The 19,340-nt window shown below is 46.7% G+C and overlaps 1 protein-coding gene across 2 annotated transcripts in view; it reads left to right on the top strand.

The window, feature by feature from the left end:
• The first annotated feature begins 2,617 nt into the window (after positions 1–2,617).
• Positions 2,618–19,340, top strand: part of CDCP1 (CUB domain containing protein 1) — a 63,064-nt gene continuing 46,341 nt past the window's right edge. For both annotated transcript variants that reach the window (XM_073232508.1, XM_017654540.3), the window contains exon 1: positions 2,618–2,831. In XM_073232508.1, coding sequence (XP_073088609.1) covers positions 2,750–2,831 — 82 coding nt within the window. In that variant the 5' untranslated portion in view covers positions 2,618–2,749. The remainder of the gene's footprint in view (positions 2,832–19,340) is intronic.

Below are 19,340 nucleotides of genomic sequence, written 5' to 3'. Positions count from 1 at the left end.
TTTCAGAATGTTTCCTAGGTTTTCAGTTATGCATGGCACTCCTTAGTCCAGAGCCCTCAATTTTAAACACTTCAGAAAACAACATGTCAGACTTCTGTTGGGGCAATGAAGGGGCAGTTGCCCAGACAAGGAGGAATAGAGGAAAGTTTTCAGTGATTTAACAATAGTACTTCTCAAATAGCGTTCACCCAATCTTCCTTGCTTTAGCCCTCCCTTTCCAGAATACCTTGTGCTGCCAGTTCCTGGTTTGTTTGTTTTTCTCTTTAAGAATCCCATGGCATAAATCATGCTATTTCTCAATTTTCCCCATTACTGACTTTTGGTTCTGCTGTCTCCAGGCTCCTAAGGCAATTACCACTTGTCCACATGCTTTCCAACTTCCAAGAGGATCTTGCTGTTGTCCTCTCTGTTCTCTCCATCTTTGTAGGCTTATGTCTTTTTTTTTGTTAGTCCCTATTTTACAGTTTTTATAGGGTCTCTAGAGGGGTCAAAATTAGATGGAATAGTCTGTTTTAAAACTTACCCTTCAGTCTGTCATTTTTCTTTGTCAAGAGACTGTAGCTACCTAGATTTCTTTCTAGTTCAGAAATAACCTTTTAAAATTGATTCCTTTCACTCATGTTTGTAAAGTCAAAACATTTCCATACCTTGGCAATGCTTTGCTCACATTCAACCCCAAGATCCATGACATTACCTCAAGGCATATGGATTTCAACTATGTAGTTGGATTGTCAGGCAGAGGATGCAACAATCTCACCCTACTTTTCTCATCTCTTTCTCTTTGTTGCCATTGTCTGGGACCATCACTAATTCTTCACATCTGAGAATTATTGGCTGGCACATAATTTACAGAAAGTTGGTGGCACTATCCCATGGTTAAGCAAACTTTGGAGAATGAGAGAGTAATGAAATAACTTGTTCCTTAGATTTAAACATGTTAAGCAATATTTCTGATATTTTTAATTCAACACACTGCCATTATTATTATTATTATTATTATTATTATTATTATTATTATATGTGGAAAACAATGGTGTTATGGATGCTAAGAAAATGCTGGGTATATATCCCTACATAAAATTAGGAAAACAGACAAAATCTGCTTTCACTCTCCTGGTCAGCATAAACATTTTAAATGCTTTTAAAAGGATGTTCAGGTTTTCCTAAGATTGCTTCTTCTTGATGCATTCACTCTCAGTTCAGTAGGGAGAGCCAAAAGCCTCCCTACTTTTCCAACCTCTTCCTTCCCTCTGTACCCCAGCATCCCCACCTATCTACCTAATGAGGGAAGTAGATTAGAAGACAAATTCTGACGTCTCCTCTAGTTCACAGTCCAGGCCCTTTCAGAGGCAGAGATGTCAGGGGGTTCATGGCCCCAGTCTGGAAGTCTCTGGCTCCCTCATGGTTATGGTCTGTGGCCTCCCTGAGGGCAGAGTTTGCTTTATTCTCATCACTCAAGACACACTGAATGAAGGCCATGAAGCTCCTGAGAGATGACTTCTCACTCCTGTTCCCAGCAAGAGCAGGGGCAGCCTAGAGGGATTAAGTTCCCCCCAAGAATTAAACAGAGGCTGGAGCTGGACAGGCCCTCGCATGTGCTCTGGGGTCCTGTCCCAGTCCTCCAAGGTGGTTGCAGCTGACCCTGGCCGGCCTCTGGCTGCCCACAGGCATAGGTAGCTCCAGGGAGACCCATGGAGTCATTCTGGCAGAACCTTGGGCTGCCAGCTGAGAGTGGAAGAACCCTGCCACTGCCTCTCCCTGTGGCCCTGTGGCCCTGGACTTGGTGTATGGCCTATAAGGTGGAATGAGAACCCGCAGGGCCGCAGAAGACAGGGGGCACACCTGCAGTCAGGAGGAGGGAAAGGAGCCCATGTACCATTGATTTTTACAGCCCAAAGATTGGCTTGAATGCCCCATGCCCATATTACACATACTGGTCCACAGTTCAAGGCAGGGGCCACTGCAGACCTGTTTAGGTTTCTTCTCTTGGCCCTTTCCAACTTCATTCATTCACTCATTCACTCATTCATTTGTCAAAAACTTTGCAAACAACTCCATTTGTGGAAAACCCTTCTTTTGCTCTCAGATCCTGCCTGTGTAAATTACCAACTGGCCTGGTGACCTTGTTCAGGCTGCATAGCTCAGCAAATCTGTTTCACCTGTAATGTGGAAGCGCTGCTGTGAGCATTAGAAATACTGCAGGTGACATGCCTGGAGTAGGCTGCGGGCTCACAATCCTGCAAAGAGTAACTGTAGCAACTTTAAAGTCCTGTGAGCCTCTGGCCCAAGTCAGGTAGCAGAGAAGGGCGCATAGGGGAAGAAGCCAGGGCTTGGGGAATCCACAAACAGGATTCCCTTGCAAACTGGGGCACATAATGACCTCCTAGTCTCCTAAGCAGCGCAGGGAAGGTGAACTGGCTTCCCCAGGGCCGACCTTCGCGCCTGTAGACAAAAAACCTTGATCCTCTCAGCCTTCAGAGGGAGAACTAAGCCGGGAAAGAGGTTACAAGTCCCAGTACTTGGTCAGGAGAGGCGGGCGCGGCAGGAAGGGGAGGAGAGAGAGGAGGAATGGCTCGGCCAGGTGTCGCTGCCCCTGCGTGGGGCGGAGCCTGGGCGCCCCGCCCGCGCGCGGAGAGAGGTCCGGGCTGGGGCGCAGAGACGCCGGTGCGAGGCTAGGGCTCCCGCGGCCGCTGCTCGGAACCGAGGGCCACAGTCACTGTCCCGACAGAGGCCGAGGCGTCCCGGAGCCATGGCCGGCCTGAACTGCGGGGCCACAGTTGCACTGCTGGGGGTCCTGTTGCTGGGCGCCGAGCGCCTGCGGCGCGGAGCGGGTGAGTGCGGTGCCGAGGGGCCGGTGGCGCCGAGCGGTCGAGGCGGCCCGCACGGCCGCAGCAGGCAGAGGGGAGGCGGGCGCGCTGGGCACGGAGGGTGCGGAGTGGGGCCGGGCGCGGGGCGGCGCGGGCAGGATTCACAGACGGCGCGGGGGGGCCAGGACCGCCAGGCCCCGGGCGCGCCGCGTTGGGCGCGGTGGCAACCTCGCCCTGACTCAGGCCGTCGCACGTGGAAGTAGCCCCGAGCCCGGCCGTCGTGGGGGACGAGCGCCGCGCGGGCCGAGAAGGAAAGCAGTGCGCGCGGAAGGCGCGCTCAGGGGCTCGGCCGGAGTGGGCGCGCCGCGCCCTGGGGGCTTTGCCCGGGTTCCCGGGGGCGCCCGGGCGGGGAGTCGGGAGGGAGCTGGCCTGGCCTGGCCCACCCTTGATCGCCTCCCCTGGGACAGGGGAAGGCACAGGGTAACAGTGGTTTGGAGCCGCGAAGTCCTGCCGGATCACCTTATCCACTCCGTTCTCTGAAGTTCAGGAATATTTAGTGGAAAATCAAAGTGCCCGGTGGGAGGAGGCTTCAGGGCATCCGCTTCGCGGAAGCTCTGCTCTCCCCGTCGTCCCTTGGTGGAGTGAACCCCGGGGGCGTAAGGGAGTCGGCAGAGGGGGGCGTACCAGGCCTGTATGTGTTTCGATTTGTCTCGGCTGGGGGGAGGGGAAGCCGCGTCCCAGCTGCCTGTGCCTGCAGGAGGCGCCCCGAGGGCCCTGGAAGTATTAGAACAGGGAAATAACCCGGTTTCTTCATGTAAGAACTTGATTTGAGGACTTTCCTGCGAAGAGCACAGGTTTTGTATATTTTAAAGAGCTATCCAGGGAGCGATTCGGGACTTTGATTCCCCTTTGCTGCTCCTAAGGGGAGTGTCTGTATTTGGTAGGTAGGTAGATTACCTTACGGAATAAAACCCCGTGGCTGTGGTGAACTTTGGCGCTGCGGCCACTGCCATCATTGCAAATCCAAAGGAAGACTTCCTGCTTCCTTTCTCCAGCAGCTTCGGTGACATACGGTAACCTTTAAGACCTCATTTAAACTATTGTATGCATATTTACTGTAATTAAGACTGAAGTTTCAAGGATTTTTCCTTTGAAGGAAAAAATCCATTTAAGAATGAAGAGTCATTGATTTAGTGAGTGAAAAATGTGTGTGCGCGAAAAAAAAAAGTGTGTGCGTCCACCACACTTGGGAGCTGTACTGGAGCTCTGGGAACGGCTGAGATGTTTCCGGCTATTAGTGATAAGAACTCCTCCGTAGGAATATGGTGTGTATCAAGTCATTACTGATGGAAAAAATGACAGCCTGTCCTGAACTGGCTTCTCTTACATCTCGCACTTCTCCCTGTGGCCTGGAGAACCTGCCGTTTTGGTCTCTAGTAGCTCCAATGGAATCCCTTCCCTCCAGGAAGTTCTGTTGGTCAGAACCCTGTGTCTTGGTTTGGTGTGTAAAAACGAGGAAGCCAGGAACGTTCCCATTTCACCAGCTGAATCCTTCCTGTGGTACTGGCAACTGGCCCAGTGCCGCCAGTGTGGAGCTGCCCTGAGGGCAGTACCTGTGGCTGGAGAGTCCCTGCTTTGCCTGAAGCCTTGGGGGTGCTGTAGCCTTTGAGACATTTCTGGAGTCTGTTCTGAAGAGATCGAGAAGGCCAGAGAGCCTGGCACGGTGGATTTGTTTTATAAATCCCTGAACCCTCTTAACAAAGACTTGGCAAATGAAAATGAAACCTGTGTCACTGCCAAGCTGAAGAAGAAAGTGTGCATCTTAGTGTGGTGTGTTTGTGGAAGTTTGATGTTCCCATCAGCTTCCCTACTTCCTGGAGTGAAGGAGGTTAAGTTGGAACTATGACCTTGTTAAAACGTCAACTTAGTAGTTTTCCTGGAACCATTCAGATACCAGAGTCTGGCCCAGTGACCCTATTCTTGCTGCTGCCGTTGTTCCTTGCCAGAAATAGGAGCAGACATCGAATGATGTGCTTACTCAGCCCGGGTGAGTTTGTGTGTTCATCATTCTTCAGATTCAAGTGAGGAGCTGGTAGCTGTTGTCTGGAATGTGTAACTGGCAGAACTGATGAATCCCCTACCACACTCCCCACCCACCACACACACTTACCCACAGATTTACATGACTTAAGGTCAGAGAGGGCTGCCTCCAGGTTGGCCTCAGGGTTCACTTCAGATGCCGCCGTTTCCTCCGGGATCACTGTACCCTGTCCCCAAGCCCCCACACTCCTCTAGGGGTTCTCCCAGGCCATCAGTGTAGAAGGGAATTGAAAACAATAATTAAAGTGTTTTAGGTAGTATATAGTTCTTACGGAATAATTGGCAATAAATATAACCTACATGGGAAAAAAACATTTGTGAGCAAACTCACTTGGCCATTTTTGGAGCACAGTACTCTTCTTTGTATGTGTAAAACTAAAAAAATCAGACCATCCTGTTGGTTGACTTTAACAGTCCCTTACTGTTGGACAATTAGTTTGCTATCAATTTTTCTACTAAAAATAGAATATAGGGGACTGCTTGTATTAATTTTGATAGACCTGCTCAGTGAAAAGACTCAAAATTATGTAGCACAGAATCTATAATGACATGGAACAGTATTATCTTTGTGTTCCCGAGGTTATAAAATAGTAGAAGCTGGATTTTGATATATCTGAGACTGTGTTCTTGTGGCTTGATTGTTCTGCATGTTCTTGATTTAGTTGTCCAACTAAAGCTCTGGAAACAGAATTGCTGGAATAAAGAATAGAGAAAATGTTCAGGCTTTGGGTTGTGTTTCCATGCTGCCTTGTGTGGAGCTGGTCCTGTTGTCCTGGTGTATGTTCCAGCCAGCCATGTGTGAACGCCAGTGTTGTCCCACACTCTCCTAGGCTGTCATCGTTGTTTCACTAGCATCTATAGAAGAGGCATTTTTCTCCTGGCTCAGCAAACAGTTAGTGGATATTCAAGAATCTTAAGAGCATCCCAGCTAGATGGTACTAACAGTCCAGCAGTACCTGCCCTTTTTTGCCCACCCTCCCCTCCCCCGCCAAGACAAAAAAACAGAATTCAGCCCTTCGCCTTATTACCTCAACTATGATTTTGCCAAGCTATGCTGATGTGAGTTTGGATAAGGGAGAGGCAGTGGAGTTTGCTGCTTGAAGTACCTGTGATTGAGGTTAAGGTGGATGGGGCGGGACTGCGGACCAGATCCCTGATGTGGGAGATCCATGCCGAGGCTCTCCTCCTGGGTATTAAGAAAAGTTCATACCCTTTAATTATCATTCTAAATTATAAAAATTATCCCACAATCAAATTATTTCAAACTACTTCCTACAACCTTAAAATTAGCCCATCCCCTCTTCTGGGCAGCTGGCAACATTCTAGACAACCAGACAAGGAGAGCCAAGTTCCCTCCCTCCCCTCTTTGTGGCCTTGGATTTGTATTCAGGACATCAGTGTTTAACACTGTAAACTACTACTTGTAATAGCTAAGGTATGCTGAGCAGCTACCCTGTGCCAGCCACTCTTCTGTGTATTTTACACGTAAACAACTCCTGCTTAACATGATTCCTAAAAACCATTCTGCATGAAGACACTGACTGAGGCCCTATGTCTCATTATTTCCTTTGGGAAAACAGTAACACCCCATTGCACAACAACCCGAGCCCCCAGCAGTTCCCACAGGCACTGTAAACATGGCAGTTTAACCATATGTAATTAGCAACCAATTCTATTAAATGTAAAGTGCATTAAATGTACTTCCAGATGGCCAAGCAGTTTATATGGTTCTTCACAAACAGCTGTGTGTGTAGTAACTTACTGCACCCCCTTGGTTGACTCTCAGGGCATCTCCAGTACATCAGGACACTCTACTTTCTGCATTTGCAATGTAAGTAGAGACTCACTGTGGGTCATTTTGTTAAAATGTTGTGTTGTGTTTGGAGATGTAAATAGACACTGGCCGAAAATAACTATGGTGGATGAAACTTCAGTTTGACAATGTTTAAGTAATGAAAAGCTAAGCTGTTTTCTCCTGAGAAAATGCAAATTGAGGAGGTGCTGTTGAATAGACCTGCTAGTCATTTAGCTCTTCATCCTCAAGCGAGTACTCCTCCTAACCCCATTATGTAGAAGGACATGGAGAGGTGGGATAACCTGCCCAGGGTTACCCAGCTGACATGTGGTGATCCTGAGAACCCAGCTCCCATCAGCAGTGTACCATGCCCCCTGTGCACAGTGGGGCATCTGAAGATAGCATCTGCTGGTCATCTTACAGACAGTCTGTATTCCAGACATTTTCTTTCATTTAAAAAAAACCAACCAACACTTACTGAGTGCTGTGTTCATGTTTGTTCTAGGTATGTATATGTGTTTTTAATATTTGAACAATTTTAAAACTATGCTCAGAAAAAGAATTACCTGTACATAGTAACAAAAATTCTAATAGTACAAAATCAAATCTAATAGTACAAAAAGTGTGTTCCCTTATTACTCTGACCCCAGGCCTCCTCCCAGAGGCAGCCATGATTGCTTATGCATTGTTCCTGAGCTATTCTAGGCATGTGCAAATTTGTAAATAGATGTACTTCCCTTCTTTGCACAAACAGGAGCAACCATAGTATATAATATAGGATGTGTGCCATGTTCTTCTTGATTTTTTTCACTTAGCATTCCATCTTGGTATTTACCCATATCAGAACATATGGAGCTGTCACTTCCTTTTTGACAGCTGCCTAATAATCCTGTCACAACCATCATGTTATATTTAACCAGCCCCTTATTGATGGGCTGCTTCCAGTCTTTTGTTTCTATAAGCAGAACCTTAGTGGCCATCTTTGTGGCTGAGTTTGTTGGGTGTAGACACAGTTTATCTGCATGAAATTCCTGGAGGAGGCATTACTAGGTCAAAAGATTTGTATGGAAAGGGTCAAAGAACAAATGGAGAAGAGTGAGTAACAAGTGAAATGAGTTGCCCAAGGTCACAGGTAATAAGCCATGGTACCGTCTGTGACCCTGGGCAGTCTCATTTCAGAATACAGACTCTTAGCCACCTCACACTGCAGCTGGCTACTTCCTTTATTCTTGCCAGTTGAAACTAACCATAAATTTAGGTGAGGGAAGTATTTTAAATTTCCTTTTGAATATTTACTTGTGGTTATATAATCAGAATGCCACGAGCACAGTGTATCAAGAAGACTGAAGACAGGTATGAGTTCTGGCAGCTCCTCACGTTTACACTGAGGAACAATTAGTTCTTACTGACTTTTTACATTGAGAAGTCTAATAGTTAAAGGTGTAACACATGTCCGGCTGCTATAACGCACAAACCCAAATGTGTGGCTGAAACACAATGACTTTTTATTTCTTGCTCTTACAAGATTCCAAATGGGATCTGCCCGAAGCAGTGATATGGGGGACACAGTCTCCTGCCACTTTCTGGCTCTGCCAGCCTCAACAAGTGCTGTCTTCAAGGATCTGTTAGAACAGAAAAGAGCACAGGGGGTCTCACGTGGGAGGCTTCTGTGGTCCAGGGATAAAAGCTGTTTCACATCACTTCTGCTGCCATTCTGTTGGCTGGAACTCAGTGGCATGGCCCCATCCAGCTGGATGGGAGATGAGATGTAGTCTAGATGTGAGCCCAGGAAGGAGTTGGCATCATCCAGTTGGCAAGGCACTGGGCAGAATGGTAAGAGCACCAGACTTAAAGAGTCAGGACACCTGGTTCTCATGTCAAGTCTTGTCAGCAGTTTTCTGACTTGGGAAAAGCTGCCTCACCTCTCTAGTAGGACTCCATTTTCCAAGCTTTAATGTAAGGGCTTGGACCATGCAGAGGAACCATGAGCACTAATGTTTTAAGAGCTGATTTAAACCAAAGCTGCTCAGTGGGCCTCCTGGAGACCCCTGAGTTAGTGGAATCGCTCAGACAGGTGCATATCCAACCCCCATGTGATAAGCGACTGGAATTGCGCCTGGCATGTGGTGGATACTTAGTCAATACCTGCAGAATAAACAAATGGGTAATCCAGGTCAGCCCTCCTGCCAAGTCCTTCTAGGATAGGGGACAAGCTTTTAGAAGTAAGATGATTCTTCAAGTCTCACTGTTGGCAAGGGCAAGAAGTTCTAAAGCCCAGGTCTTCTGGCTCCAAGTCTGACGCAAATGAGACAGAAGAGGAGGAAGAAGGGGAGACACATGCCCAGCAGCTGCACGTGAGGACCAGGGAGCTGGAAAGGTGAAAAAGGAAATATGGACTGACAGATGGGACCACAGCTCCATGTCCCTTCAGAGGGTGGAAGAGTCGTTGCCAGTAGTCCAGATTCTCTGCCTCCCCCAGGGCCTGCGGTCTTCACTGTATAGAACATGCCCATTTATCTCTGCTGGTCTAAGTGTATGTCTGTGGGGAAGTGGATGGCATGTGGGTGGGTGTACAGGAATGCATCCCCACTCCTGGAAACTTTCAAGGGAATAACCAGAAAAACATGAAGAATTGCCTGTGGTTCAGTGAAAGAAGTAGGGTTTAAAGTAGTGTGTACGTGCAGTGTGATCAGTCATGTTATCTTGCTGTCTTGCTGTTGATATTTCATGTCAACTTAGGAAGAAAGACTGGAAAGAAGTAGCTATACCAAAAGTATCTGGCCTCACAGTGTGGCTCAGCAGAGCCCTCCTGTGCAAAGGACATTGTAGCAGTAAAGAGCATGACAAGGACCTTGTACTGCGTGCAGTATCCCATACTGCTCCACAGTATCCCAACTCAGTTATCTTGGTTTGGCTTTCTCCAAATAGTAATGCTGAATTTGTGATAGAATACAATAGAAAATCAGAATTTGCTTTACAGACATTCATTTACAGACATTCATGAAATTAAAAGTTCTTTCTTCAACTGTTGTACTTAAAAAAAAAAACTTAAATTTCTCAATGCTCTCCTGAGTGGAATGCAAGCCAGGAGCACCATGGAAAGCCTTGTTGCTCTGACTCTGCCAAAGAGGGGCTGTCCTGGTGGACCAGATGGAAATGTAGCTCAGGAACATGACTACAAGGCCATTAAGCTTTACCTCAGGGTGTGAACATCTTTAAATAATACATTTGGAAATGTCTTGAAAAACAAAACCATTTCATGAACACAGATGGTGTAACTTCAAGTTTTAAATGGAGTGCAAATACTCCTACCCTCAATGACAGAAGATCAAAGCACTGTGAGATGTGCCATTTCTGCAAAAATGTACAAGATGCCCATCTGCTGCCTTTGTCTAGGATGTTAAAAGTCTCCAGAAATGGGTTTCATTAACTTTCTGAATCCATAAATTGCATGGCTTTGAAGTCAGGCTATTTTATTTTGAGGTCTGCCCACTTGCCTGTGTGCGACGTCACATAACACTTGGACCCATGAGGAGGCTTCTGCAACACTTGACAATGTGTGGTCCAGCTGGGAGCTGGACGAGGAAAATATATGTCCAGGCACGCACTGAGTTTGTCCAAGCAGGTGCCTTATCTTCCATTACTGATCTGGTGGGAACATCAGGCTCTTTCAAAGAAGGGTGTTCAGCTAAAGCATCTTTAATTTGAAAACAGCTCGCAGACATTTGGTGAGAGGTCCTAGGACATCCTGGAGGATGCTGAGGTGGTGAGATGAAGCCCCTGAGTTTGAAGGACTCAGGGCACCTCCTGCATGCAGACAGATGCTCAGCTCTTGTGCAGAGTGGCTCGGCAGCCAAGGAGGCGAGTGAGGTCAAATCTTCATTCAAATCTTGTCACTACCACTTGGTAACTATGTGATTTAGGCAAGTTACTAACTCTCCCTAAGAGTCAGTTCTGAAATTCCAAAATGTGGACAACAGCACCTGCCGGGCCAGATGAAATAGTGTCTGTGAATCACTCAACAAGGTGTCTGGCCTAGAACAGGTTCCTCACTTAATGAGAATTGTTATTTCTTTGACTATTCGAATATGCCCAGGAAGAACACTGAAATTTTTAACAGCAGACTATCTTCACCAAACTGCCAGGACACAAGTGTGTGGAACCAGGTAGCTATAGGGAGACCTTTAGGTAGTTTTCACGCTTCCACTACTACACACTGTGTTTCTATTACTCTTAAGTGAAGTCGACTTTGGGCACTAATGAGGACATCAAGGCAAGTTCCAAAGTGAGGCGACTCAATTAGAAACTGCAAGAAAGTGTTCTCAATGACACCTGAATAAGTTTAAAAATCATTTGCCAGTGAGCACCTATGCGTACACACACACACACTCTCTCTCTCTCTCTCTCTCTCTCTCTCTCTCTCTCCCTCCTTGTTAGCCAAGGAACTGACCAGACTGGTTTTATGTAATTTAAATGTCATGCCCAGTTACATGTGAGAAATGAACAAGAAAGCCCCAGTAGGCTTCTGAAGATTACAGCTACCCTTGTGAGCAGGTGCCGTAAACAGACTTCACTGTGGAGTGCCAGGCCATGAAACCCCAGCTGGGTCTTCTGTGGAGCCTGGCAGGGCTCCTGCCTTTAGTGCCTACTGAGAGATGGAGAAAGATTGGCCACCTGGCCTGGAAGTTGCTGACAGTCTTATCAGGCACTTCAGCCTTGGGCTAAATCTGTCAGGAGCTAGTTCTCAACTTGTCATAACATAGAAGACATTTTTGAAATGGTAAACAGAGCTGGGGTCATCTTGCAGAAGCTCACCGCAACCCAGTGCAGCTGACCTGACCCCTTGCAGTAACGTCTTCCAGCCTCCCTGGTCTCTGCTCAGTAGGATAGACAGCCAGGACCCTGGGACACTGGGGAAGGTGTGTCCCATTAGCACCTTGAAACTCTAGATAAGCATCTTCTCTTTCCCCTAGTAGCTGGAGTCCGAAAACAACCCAAATATCCATCATTGGAAGCCTGGCTGAATACATTATGGTGCATTCAAGCAACCATGGAAAAGAACGGGGTAGCTTGAGGTACTGATGCAGAGTGACCCCAGGATACATTATGGAGACAAAAACATAAGGTCCAGAACAGTGAATAGGGCACACTTATTGGTATCTCTGGCAATAGCTTCAAGGTAAGAGAAAGACTTTCTTACTAGTCAAGTGTCTTTTTTTTTACTTTGTGTTTCACTTATTATTTATCTAAATGTTAATTATATTTTTCACCTTTATTGAGGTACAATGTACATACCATCAAATCCACGAATCACACTTGCACCAGTTGATGAGTCCTGTCAAATGCATGATACATTTCCATCATCCCACAAAGTTCCCCCAAAAACCTTTGCAGCAAATTCCTGCCCCTTGGCCCCTGGCAACCATTAATTTGTCTTCTATCATTGCAGTTTTGCCTTAGAAGTATTTTTTAATTAAAAAAAAAAGTCAGAGCCAGGTATGAGTATAGCAATCAATAGTTGTATTAAAAAATACATTTCTTGAATGTAGAGCCTGTATTCACAAGTCTACAATTGCTTCCTGTAAGATTTTGGTTGTATAGAAGGAGTGGAACAGAAGCATCAAGTCTCTAGGATTAGAGGAACTAGTAACTAACACTGCCTTCTCCACGTGGAGTAACTTTTCTTGAAGGGCAAGAAAAGAACACCAGGTTGTGATGGGCGTGTTGCATTTTCCCTCCCATCCACTTTTAGGGCCTAGCACTGAACAGGCCTAGAGAATTTGATTTTTGTCTAGAATGTCTTGAAAATATATAGCCCACTCCTCAGTTTTGACAACAAATTTCATTCAATCCGCAGATGTTGGAGACCTCTTGTGCTAAATGCTGAACATATAGGAGTAGAAAACCAGCTTTGCTCCCCAGGGCCTCACTGTCCAGGAGGAATTCAAACATGTAAACTAGGGGCTACAAATTCATGGTCTGGGGTCTTTGGCCCAGTTCTGTTTGATATGTTTTGAAAAAGGTAGATTACAAAGTATTTCATGGAGCACACAAAGACCCTTCTCACTGTGTTGACTTGTCTCACCCAGCCTGGGCCCCTGAAAGCATCTGAGTTTGAGACACTGTCCACTGTGATAAGTACAGCAAAACATGTATATATAAGGACTGCAGTGAAGGTCAGGGACAGAGAGTAGCTTCTGTAGGCGGGAAAAGAGAAGGAAGAGGACACAGCATTCTGGTACCTGAGGTCTGCAGCACATCCTAACAAAACTGTGAGGCGGGCCTTGAAGAAGAAGTGTAGTCTGTCATTCATTACCAGTAAGCCCAGTGTTTGAGTATTTTAAAGTGCTCTCCCACCATCTCTGAAAAGACAGTTTGCTTAGTGATCCACTATCTGGAAAAATGTTTAAGAGTAATTCTTCAATGTGTAATTTATAACTGGACACCAGCTAGAGGAGCAAAGCAGAGTGTAGTTAAATGAGGATTAAATACCTCATTACCCGGATTTTCTAGCTGAGTTCTGTTTCCATCCTTCTCTTCCTTCCTTGGTAGTAGCACTTAGCAGTAGGACCAACTCCTACTGTGAAGAAGAAATACAGTTCATGAAAAGGAAAATGCTCTGAGGTAGTCTGTCTTTCAAAAACAACCATCTGCTTTTATCTTCCACCTGCCAACTCAGTGTGCTTTGGAGTCAGGCTCCTCCAAACCTCCATCTCAGCATTCGTGGTCCTTCACTTAGTTTTTCATCTCCCTGAATACTTGTGGCATAATTATCTCAAGGTCACTAGCTAGGCCCAACACTGACACTGTCCAGGTGCCAGTAATGGCCATCCTAGTTGGTGCAGACCTTCTATTATGACCATTCTTATAGATAGAACTTCATCCATGATGGCTGAACACCTATGATATCCATCTTGTTGATTTATCATCATGCATGATTTAACAGCCATCCTCATGGATATGACACTGCCTGTAACAACCATCCTTGCTGACCTAGGACCTTCCATAATGGTCCTCCTCATTGATGTGACACCTTCATAATGGTTGATCTTGCTGATATAACACCGTTCATAATAACCATCCTCTGATGTAGCATAGGTCTTCCTTGTTGACTTAACACCCCTGAGGGCTGTCCTGAACCTTCTGGGTAAGGAAAACATTAATCTGTCTGGCCCCCAAAATTTCCTGGAGTAAGTAGCCTTCCTTTGCTGACCTATTTACCCCGGGCTACCTGATTTGCCAAAGGAATCGCTTTATTGATGTGGCCCATGGTCATTTGAGAGAGCTGCACTCACATACTTACTCTCCAGATCAGGCTGTGTGGGTTGACACCCCACCCCCTTCAAGATGATTGGAAACAATGTCATCCCAGTACTGAAAACAGAAGGCTTAAACAGGATTTGTTCCCAGGTGGCTGCCCTGGCCCCTGGGATGGCGATACACCCATCTCCCCAGTCCTGCCCCCTCAGGAATCAAGAGGTTGGGCTTTCCAGTTGAGATACAGACCAAAGGCCCCCAGGGGACCCATTTCACCCTTCTTAGCCTCCACACAGTGCAGACTGACATGCCTGAGCTGCAGTCTGCCCTTCCAGTTGTGCCAAGGATGGAACACGGGGTAGGTTGGCTCATCGCTGTCTTCCAGGCTATGGGAAAGGAGAGTGCAGACTGCTGCCAGAGTATCAGGAATAAAGGTAGTGAAGCAGGTGGTAAAGATGTCAGGGAGGAGAAAAGGAGCAGACACCATTCCCAGTCACCCAGGACTTGTTCATGAGGAAGAGTCAGGGTCAGGGCCCTGAGGGGCAGAACTGTAGGCTGAGGGAGGGTTTCAGACCAGGCAGCCTTGTTTTGGATGACTGATCCCCTTCCTACCTACAGAATGTTTTCTGTGGTCACAGAAGCTTATGCGCTAAGGCAGAGGGCAGGGTGACTGTTCAGAGCAGGTACACCTGCACTTCTCTCTGTGTTGATGGTATCGAGTGGCACAGTCTGAAACAAAGTGTCTGGCCACTGCCCTCCTTAGCTGGGGCTGGGGCAAGCAGCCTGTGATCCTGAGGGGGACCTCTTAGGACAGCAGCAGCGTGTGGGGCTTTGGAGTCATGCGGTCCTTAGTTTGAATCTCAGCGGTGCGTCTTCCAGCTGTGATTTTGCACAGTTTACCTAAAGGGAATGTATGGAAAGTACCTGGCACATGGGATGCCGCGAACCAGTGGGGGCTGCTAAGTTACTGCCATCACTCCTGGGTGCCCCCTCCCACCAGCCCTTGGGCAGGCCCCCTCCCTACCCCAGCCTGCTGCTCTGGTGCTTTGGGTTTAGGCCCAGGCCTCCCTTGGGGTCTCTCCCTGACTGTGGGTTTTCATCTGGGGTCTCTCCAGTTGCCCTTGCTCTGCATACAGGTCTGGGTAAGATGACTGGCCAGGAGCTTTCTTGGCCACAGCATCATCTTCTCTCTGACCCACTGTCACCTTCCAGCATCTGGACACTACAATTTTACATTAAGTACAATATTTTTAGACTTCCTTATTGAGGTATGCCCCCATAAGGCTGTCCGCTGGACCTAACACCTCCCATAGTGGTAGCTCAGCTCAGAAGTGAATGCTCAGTGTTCTAGACAGTACCTGATGCTTGTCCAAACCCCTTGCCTTGAGCAGCTCAGCAGGTCCTGCTTACAAATTCTGTATTTGTTTTCTATTGCTGCATAACAGAGTGTCACAAACTTCAAGGCTTAAAACAATGCCCCTTCCTTAGCACATGGTTCTGTAGATCAGATGGGTTCCCTGCTCAGTTTCACAAGGCTAAAATCTAGATGTTGGCCCAGCCTGCGTTCTTATTTAGGGTTTGAGTTCCCCTTTTACCTCACTTGGTTGTAGCATAATTCAGTTCCTTGTGGTTGTGTATCCAAGGTCTTGCTTTCTTGCTAGCTGACAGCCAAAGCCGCTCTCAGCAGTTAGAAGCCACTCACATTCCTTGTCATGTGGCCCACTCCGTCTTGAAAACCAACTGCAGAGAATCTCCCTCATGTCAAATCCTTTTCACACCTCAAATCTTTCTCCAGGAAAAGCCCAGTCTCTTTTATGGGCTAAGCTGTTTAGGTCAGACCCACCAGGATAAAGCCGTACAGCATGTCACATGAGCGATACCCATTGTAGTCAGAGTCCTCCCCACACTCAAAGGGAGGAGAATACACAGGGCTAGGGGCATGGGTGTCACCATGGGATTCTGCCCGCCACAGGACTCCAAGGCCTAGGGAATTGTTCCATCCCTGGAGGGGGGGGGATCATGGCCATCATGAGATGAGGGCCTGCCATGTCCTCAGCCCCATTCTCTGTGCCTTACACATAGGGTCTCGTGTCAATGCTTGGAGAAATCCCACAGAGTTAATGTATCCAGTCAAATATTACAGACAAGAAACCTGCAATTCAGAGAGGTAAAGGTGGCTTGTCCAGTGGCCCAGCCAGGCCTGGGCCCAGCAATCACTGGTCTCATGGCGGGAGTGTTGCTCATGGCAGATTGAGTGATGGAGGACAGTACTTAAATGGCCCCCAGCACAGGTCTCTCTGTCTTAGTAGACCCTCTCCTGCTCCCCCGCACCCCTCCCTAGATGAGTGGATCTCCAGAGCTGCTGGCTGAACTAAATCAAAGACGAATGCTTCAATAATAAAGCATTTCCCTGCTGCCTTCCCCCACCACCCCCATCTCTGACAGGATCTTTGAGGGCCGATGAATAATAAGTAGAAGCAGGCCAATGGAAACTTCTGGAAAAAAACACTGTAAGCTGAACTTATTTTTAGTATAACCAACTCATGGCTTATGTTCAGACAAGTAGGAAAGTTCTCCTTTCTATTGCTCCTAATCGCCAAAGAATGTGGTCCTGCCAGAACATTTCTGTGGCAGCTCCGCTCGCCTGTGCCCACACCAGAGTGCATCGCTCCACCTGTAGCAGAGACAGAAGGGGAAGCCTTCAGGTGTTGGGGGCTGAGTGATGTTCTGACCAGTTTTTCACTTTTCAGAGAAATGCGTCTGCTTGTTTTTTATAAGCTTCAGCCATCCTTTGAGTTTTGTAGTTATTGACACTATTTGTTGCTTAAAGAAAAATTTCTCCCCTTCTCACAAAGTGATTAAGTGTATGTATGAGTTTGAGTCTGTCTGGTTTTGCTCAATTTTTTATTGTTATTCAAGTCAATGATTAGCAATTCATACTTAGGTTTAAAAATGAGGAACACCTAATTATCCTACATGAAATAAATAAGACACAAAGGGACAAATGCGATTCCATTATATGAAGTTCCAAAAGTAGTGAAAATCACAGAGACAGAAAGTCGGGTGGGGGCTGCCAGGAGCTGGGGCAGCTGGGTGTGGGGGTCAGTGCTCTCTGGGCACAGGGGTCAGTGCTCCCTGGGCGCAGGGTTTCACTGGGGAGACCAAGACATTCTGAGGTGGTGGTTGCATGGCAATATGAATGTACTTAATACCACCAAACCGTACACTTAAAAATGTTTACCATGGTAACATTATGTATATTTTGCACAAAAAATGGGTAAGAAAATGTTTGCAGACTTTATCAGTGGGTCACAGAAGAATGAGTGTTCTTTTCCCTTTCCTTTTTTATTTATTTTTTGCCACACATAGACACCCCCCAACCCCCCAAGTGAAGCGCCCACTACAAGTGCTCGGCATGCTCTGGGAGTGTCTCGGGGACCTGATTCTGGCCCTGTGCTGAGAGGAGGCCTTGGTGCCTTGCAGGGCCTCTCCTTCCACGAGGCCCAGGGCTCCGAGCCTCCCACCCCCGGTGTGACTCACTGCACTCAGGGTTCGGACCACCAGGAAGGACCATGTGATCAGAAGCCAAGAGTCTTTTCTCCTCCTTCTTCAGAGGTGGGCAAACAACAGTTTGTTGTAGCAAGAAATGTGAAGCTCTGCAAGAACCTAGTACCTTGAGGGCAGAAACTTCAAGTCTTTTGTCAACGAGACCCCATGCCCAGCACTGTGCCAGCCCAGAGGTGGACTCGGGAGGGGTTTGGTGCATGTTCAGAGGGACAGAGGGATGGTTGAGCTCCTCATCAGAGAGTTTCACATAGTTAGCAATGGTTTTTCTGAGTTTTAAAAATTGTTCTTTTGAGGTATACAATAAAATACACAATCCTAAGTGTACAGCTTGATAAATTGTAAATATGTGTATGTATGTGTGTACACACACACACACACACACACTTATGTGCTTTGGTGTGTGTGTGTCATTCTAGTAGCCCAGAATCTTCCTCTTACCCCTTCCTAGTTAGTCCCTGTCCGCTAGAGTTTCACTCTTCTGATTTATACAGGCATGGATTGGTTTTGCTTCTTGAACATCATACAAATGGAATCACACAACCAGTAGTCTTGTGTGTGTGGATTCCTGTTCAACCATCTCCCTAATAACTTTTTATCAGAAGAACTTGAACAACTGTTTAATCTGATGGCAAGGTGGCCTGTTGAAACAAAGTCCTCTAGGGCTGAAAAACTAAAGAAATTGGAAATTCAGTAACTTCTAAACATTTAGGTGCAGAAGGGGAGCTATATAAGCCGACTGTTCTGAGAATGTCTCTGTGTGCAGATGGGTTTTTTAATCTGCTTCTTTGACTGTTCCCCGTCCGTCCTTGCAGTAACTTTCAGTCCTCGTGACTCACACTCTTAAAGGTCTCGCAAAATGAATCTCTTTAACATTTCATAAAATGTTAATGTGATTTGAACTGGCCCTGTGGCATTTTAGCATATCATCTTGAATTATTTACAATGGTCATAAACTGAGTTATATTTGTTGTTTAATTCTGCAATTCCCACATTCAGAGTCTGTTATTATGCAGCTTTCTCTTCCACTGTGGTCTTTTGAAACGATTCCCCCAACCAGAGTTGTTTGATTCAGTTGAATTAAGTGTTAAAGTCCATGGTTTGTGTTGGCAAGAGGCTTTAAAATGGCCACAGTCCCAGAGGATTTATACTTAGATGTGTCCATTTTCTCCAGGCTGTGGCCTAGGCAGGCCCAGAGCCTAGCTGTGGGTGTCTAACAAACATCTCTAACATGGCATGTGTCTTTGGTCATGAAAGGGAAAGACAGAGCAGAAGACTTCCATGCAAACACATCACCACTTTAGAAAAATAATTCAAAGCACAAGCTGTGTAGACAGTTGATCACTAGTATCCTTGATGCATCATTCGGTTACTTTAGGAAATAGCTTGCATCATTGTATATAAATGTCTTTCCTAAGGTGTTTGGGACTTGAGAATAGGAAGTGAATGGATGGACTCCACAGTCCCTTGTTTTGGTAACTATTCTAACAAGTCAGATCGGCCAGGAGTGCACACGGGTTCCTTTTAATACTGCTCTGTGAACTTTATTTTACTGTCCTCTGTGATCGCTCTAAGAGGCATGGAAATAACTAACCTATTTTAAAAGGAACTGCGGGTCTCTTTCACTGAAGGGATGGGAACGTGATGTCCTTTGAGCTCTGAAGACCCTGGATGTGACTCTGGAAGTCAGGCCCAGCCTTGTTTATCTTTGTATGAACACCTGGCCTGGACAGCTCTCATCATTACCTTGAGTCATGTGGCTGGAGTCAGCCTTCATCAAAATTGCAGCACCAAATTTCCTCTCCCACTGTGCATGC

This window comes from Manis javanica, chromosome 3 (genome assembly GCF_040802235.1).
Source record: "Manis javanica isolate MJ-LG chromosome 3, MJ_LKY, whole genome shotgun sequence".
NCBI classification, from domain to species: Eukaryota; Metazoa; Chordata; class Mammalia; order Pholidota; family Manidae; genus Manis; species Manis javanica.
Note: the sequence above shows the minus strand (reverse complement) of the source record. Positions and strands in the feature narration are given on the sequence as shown.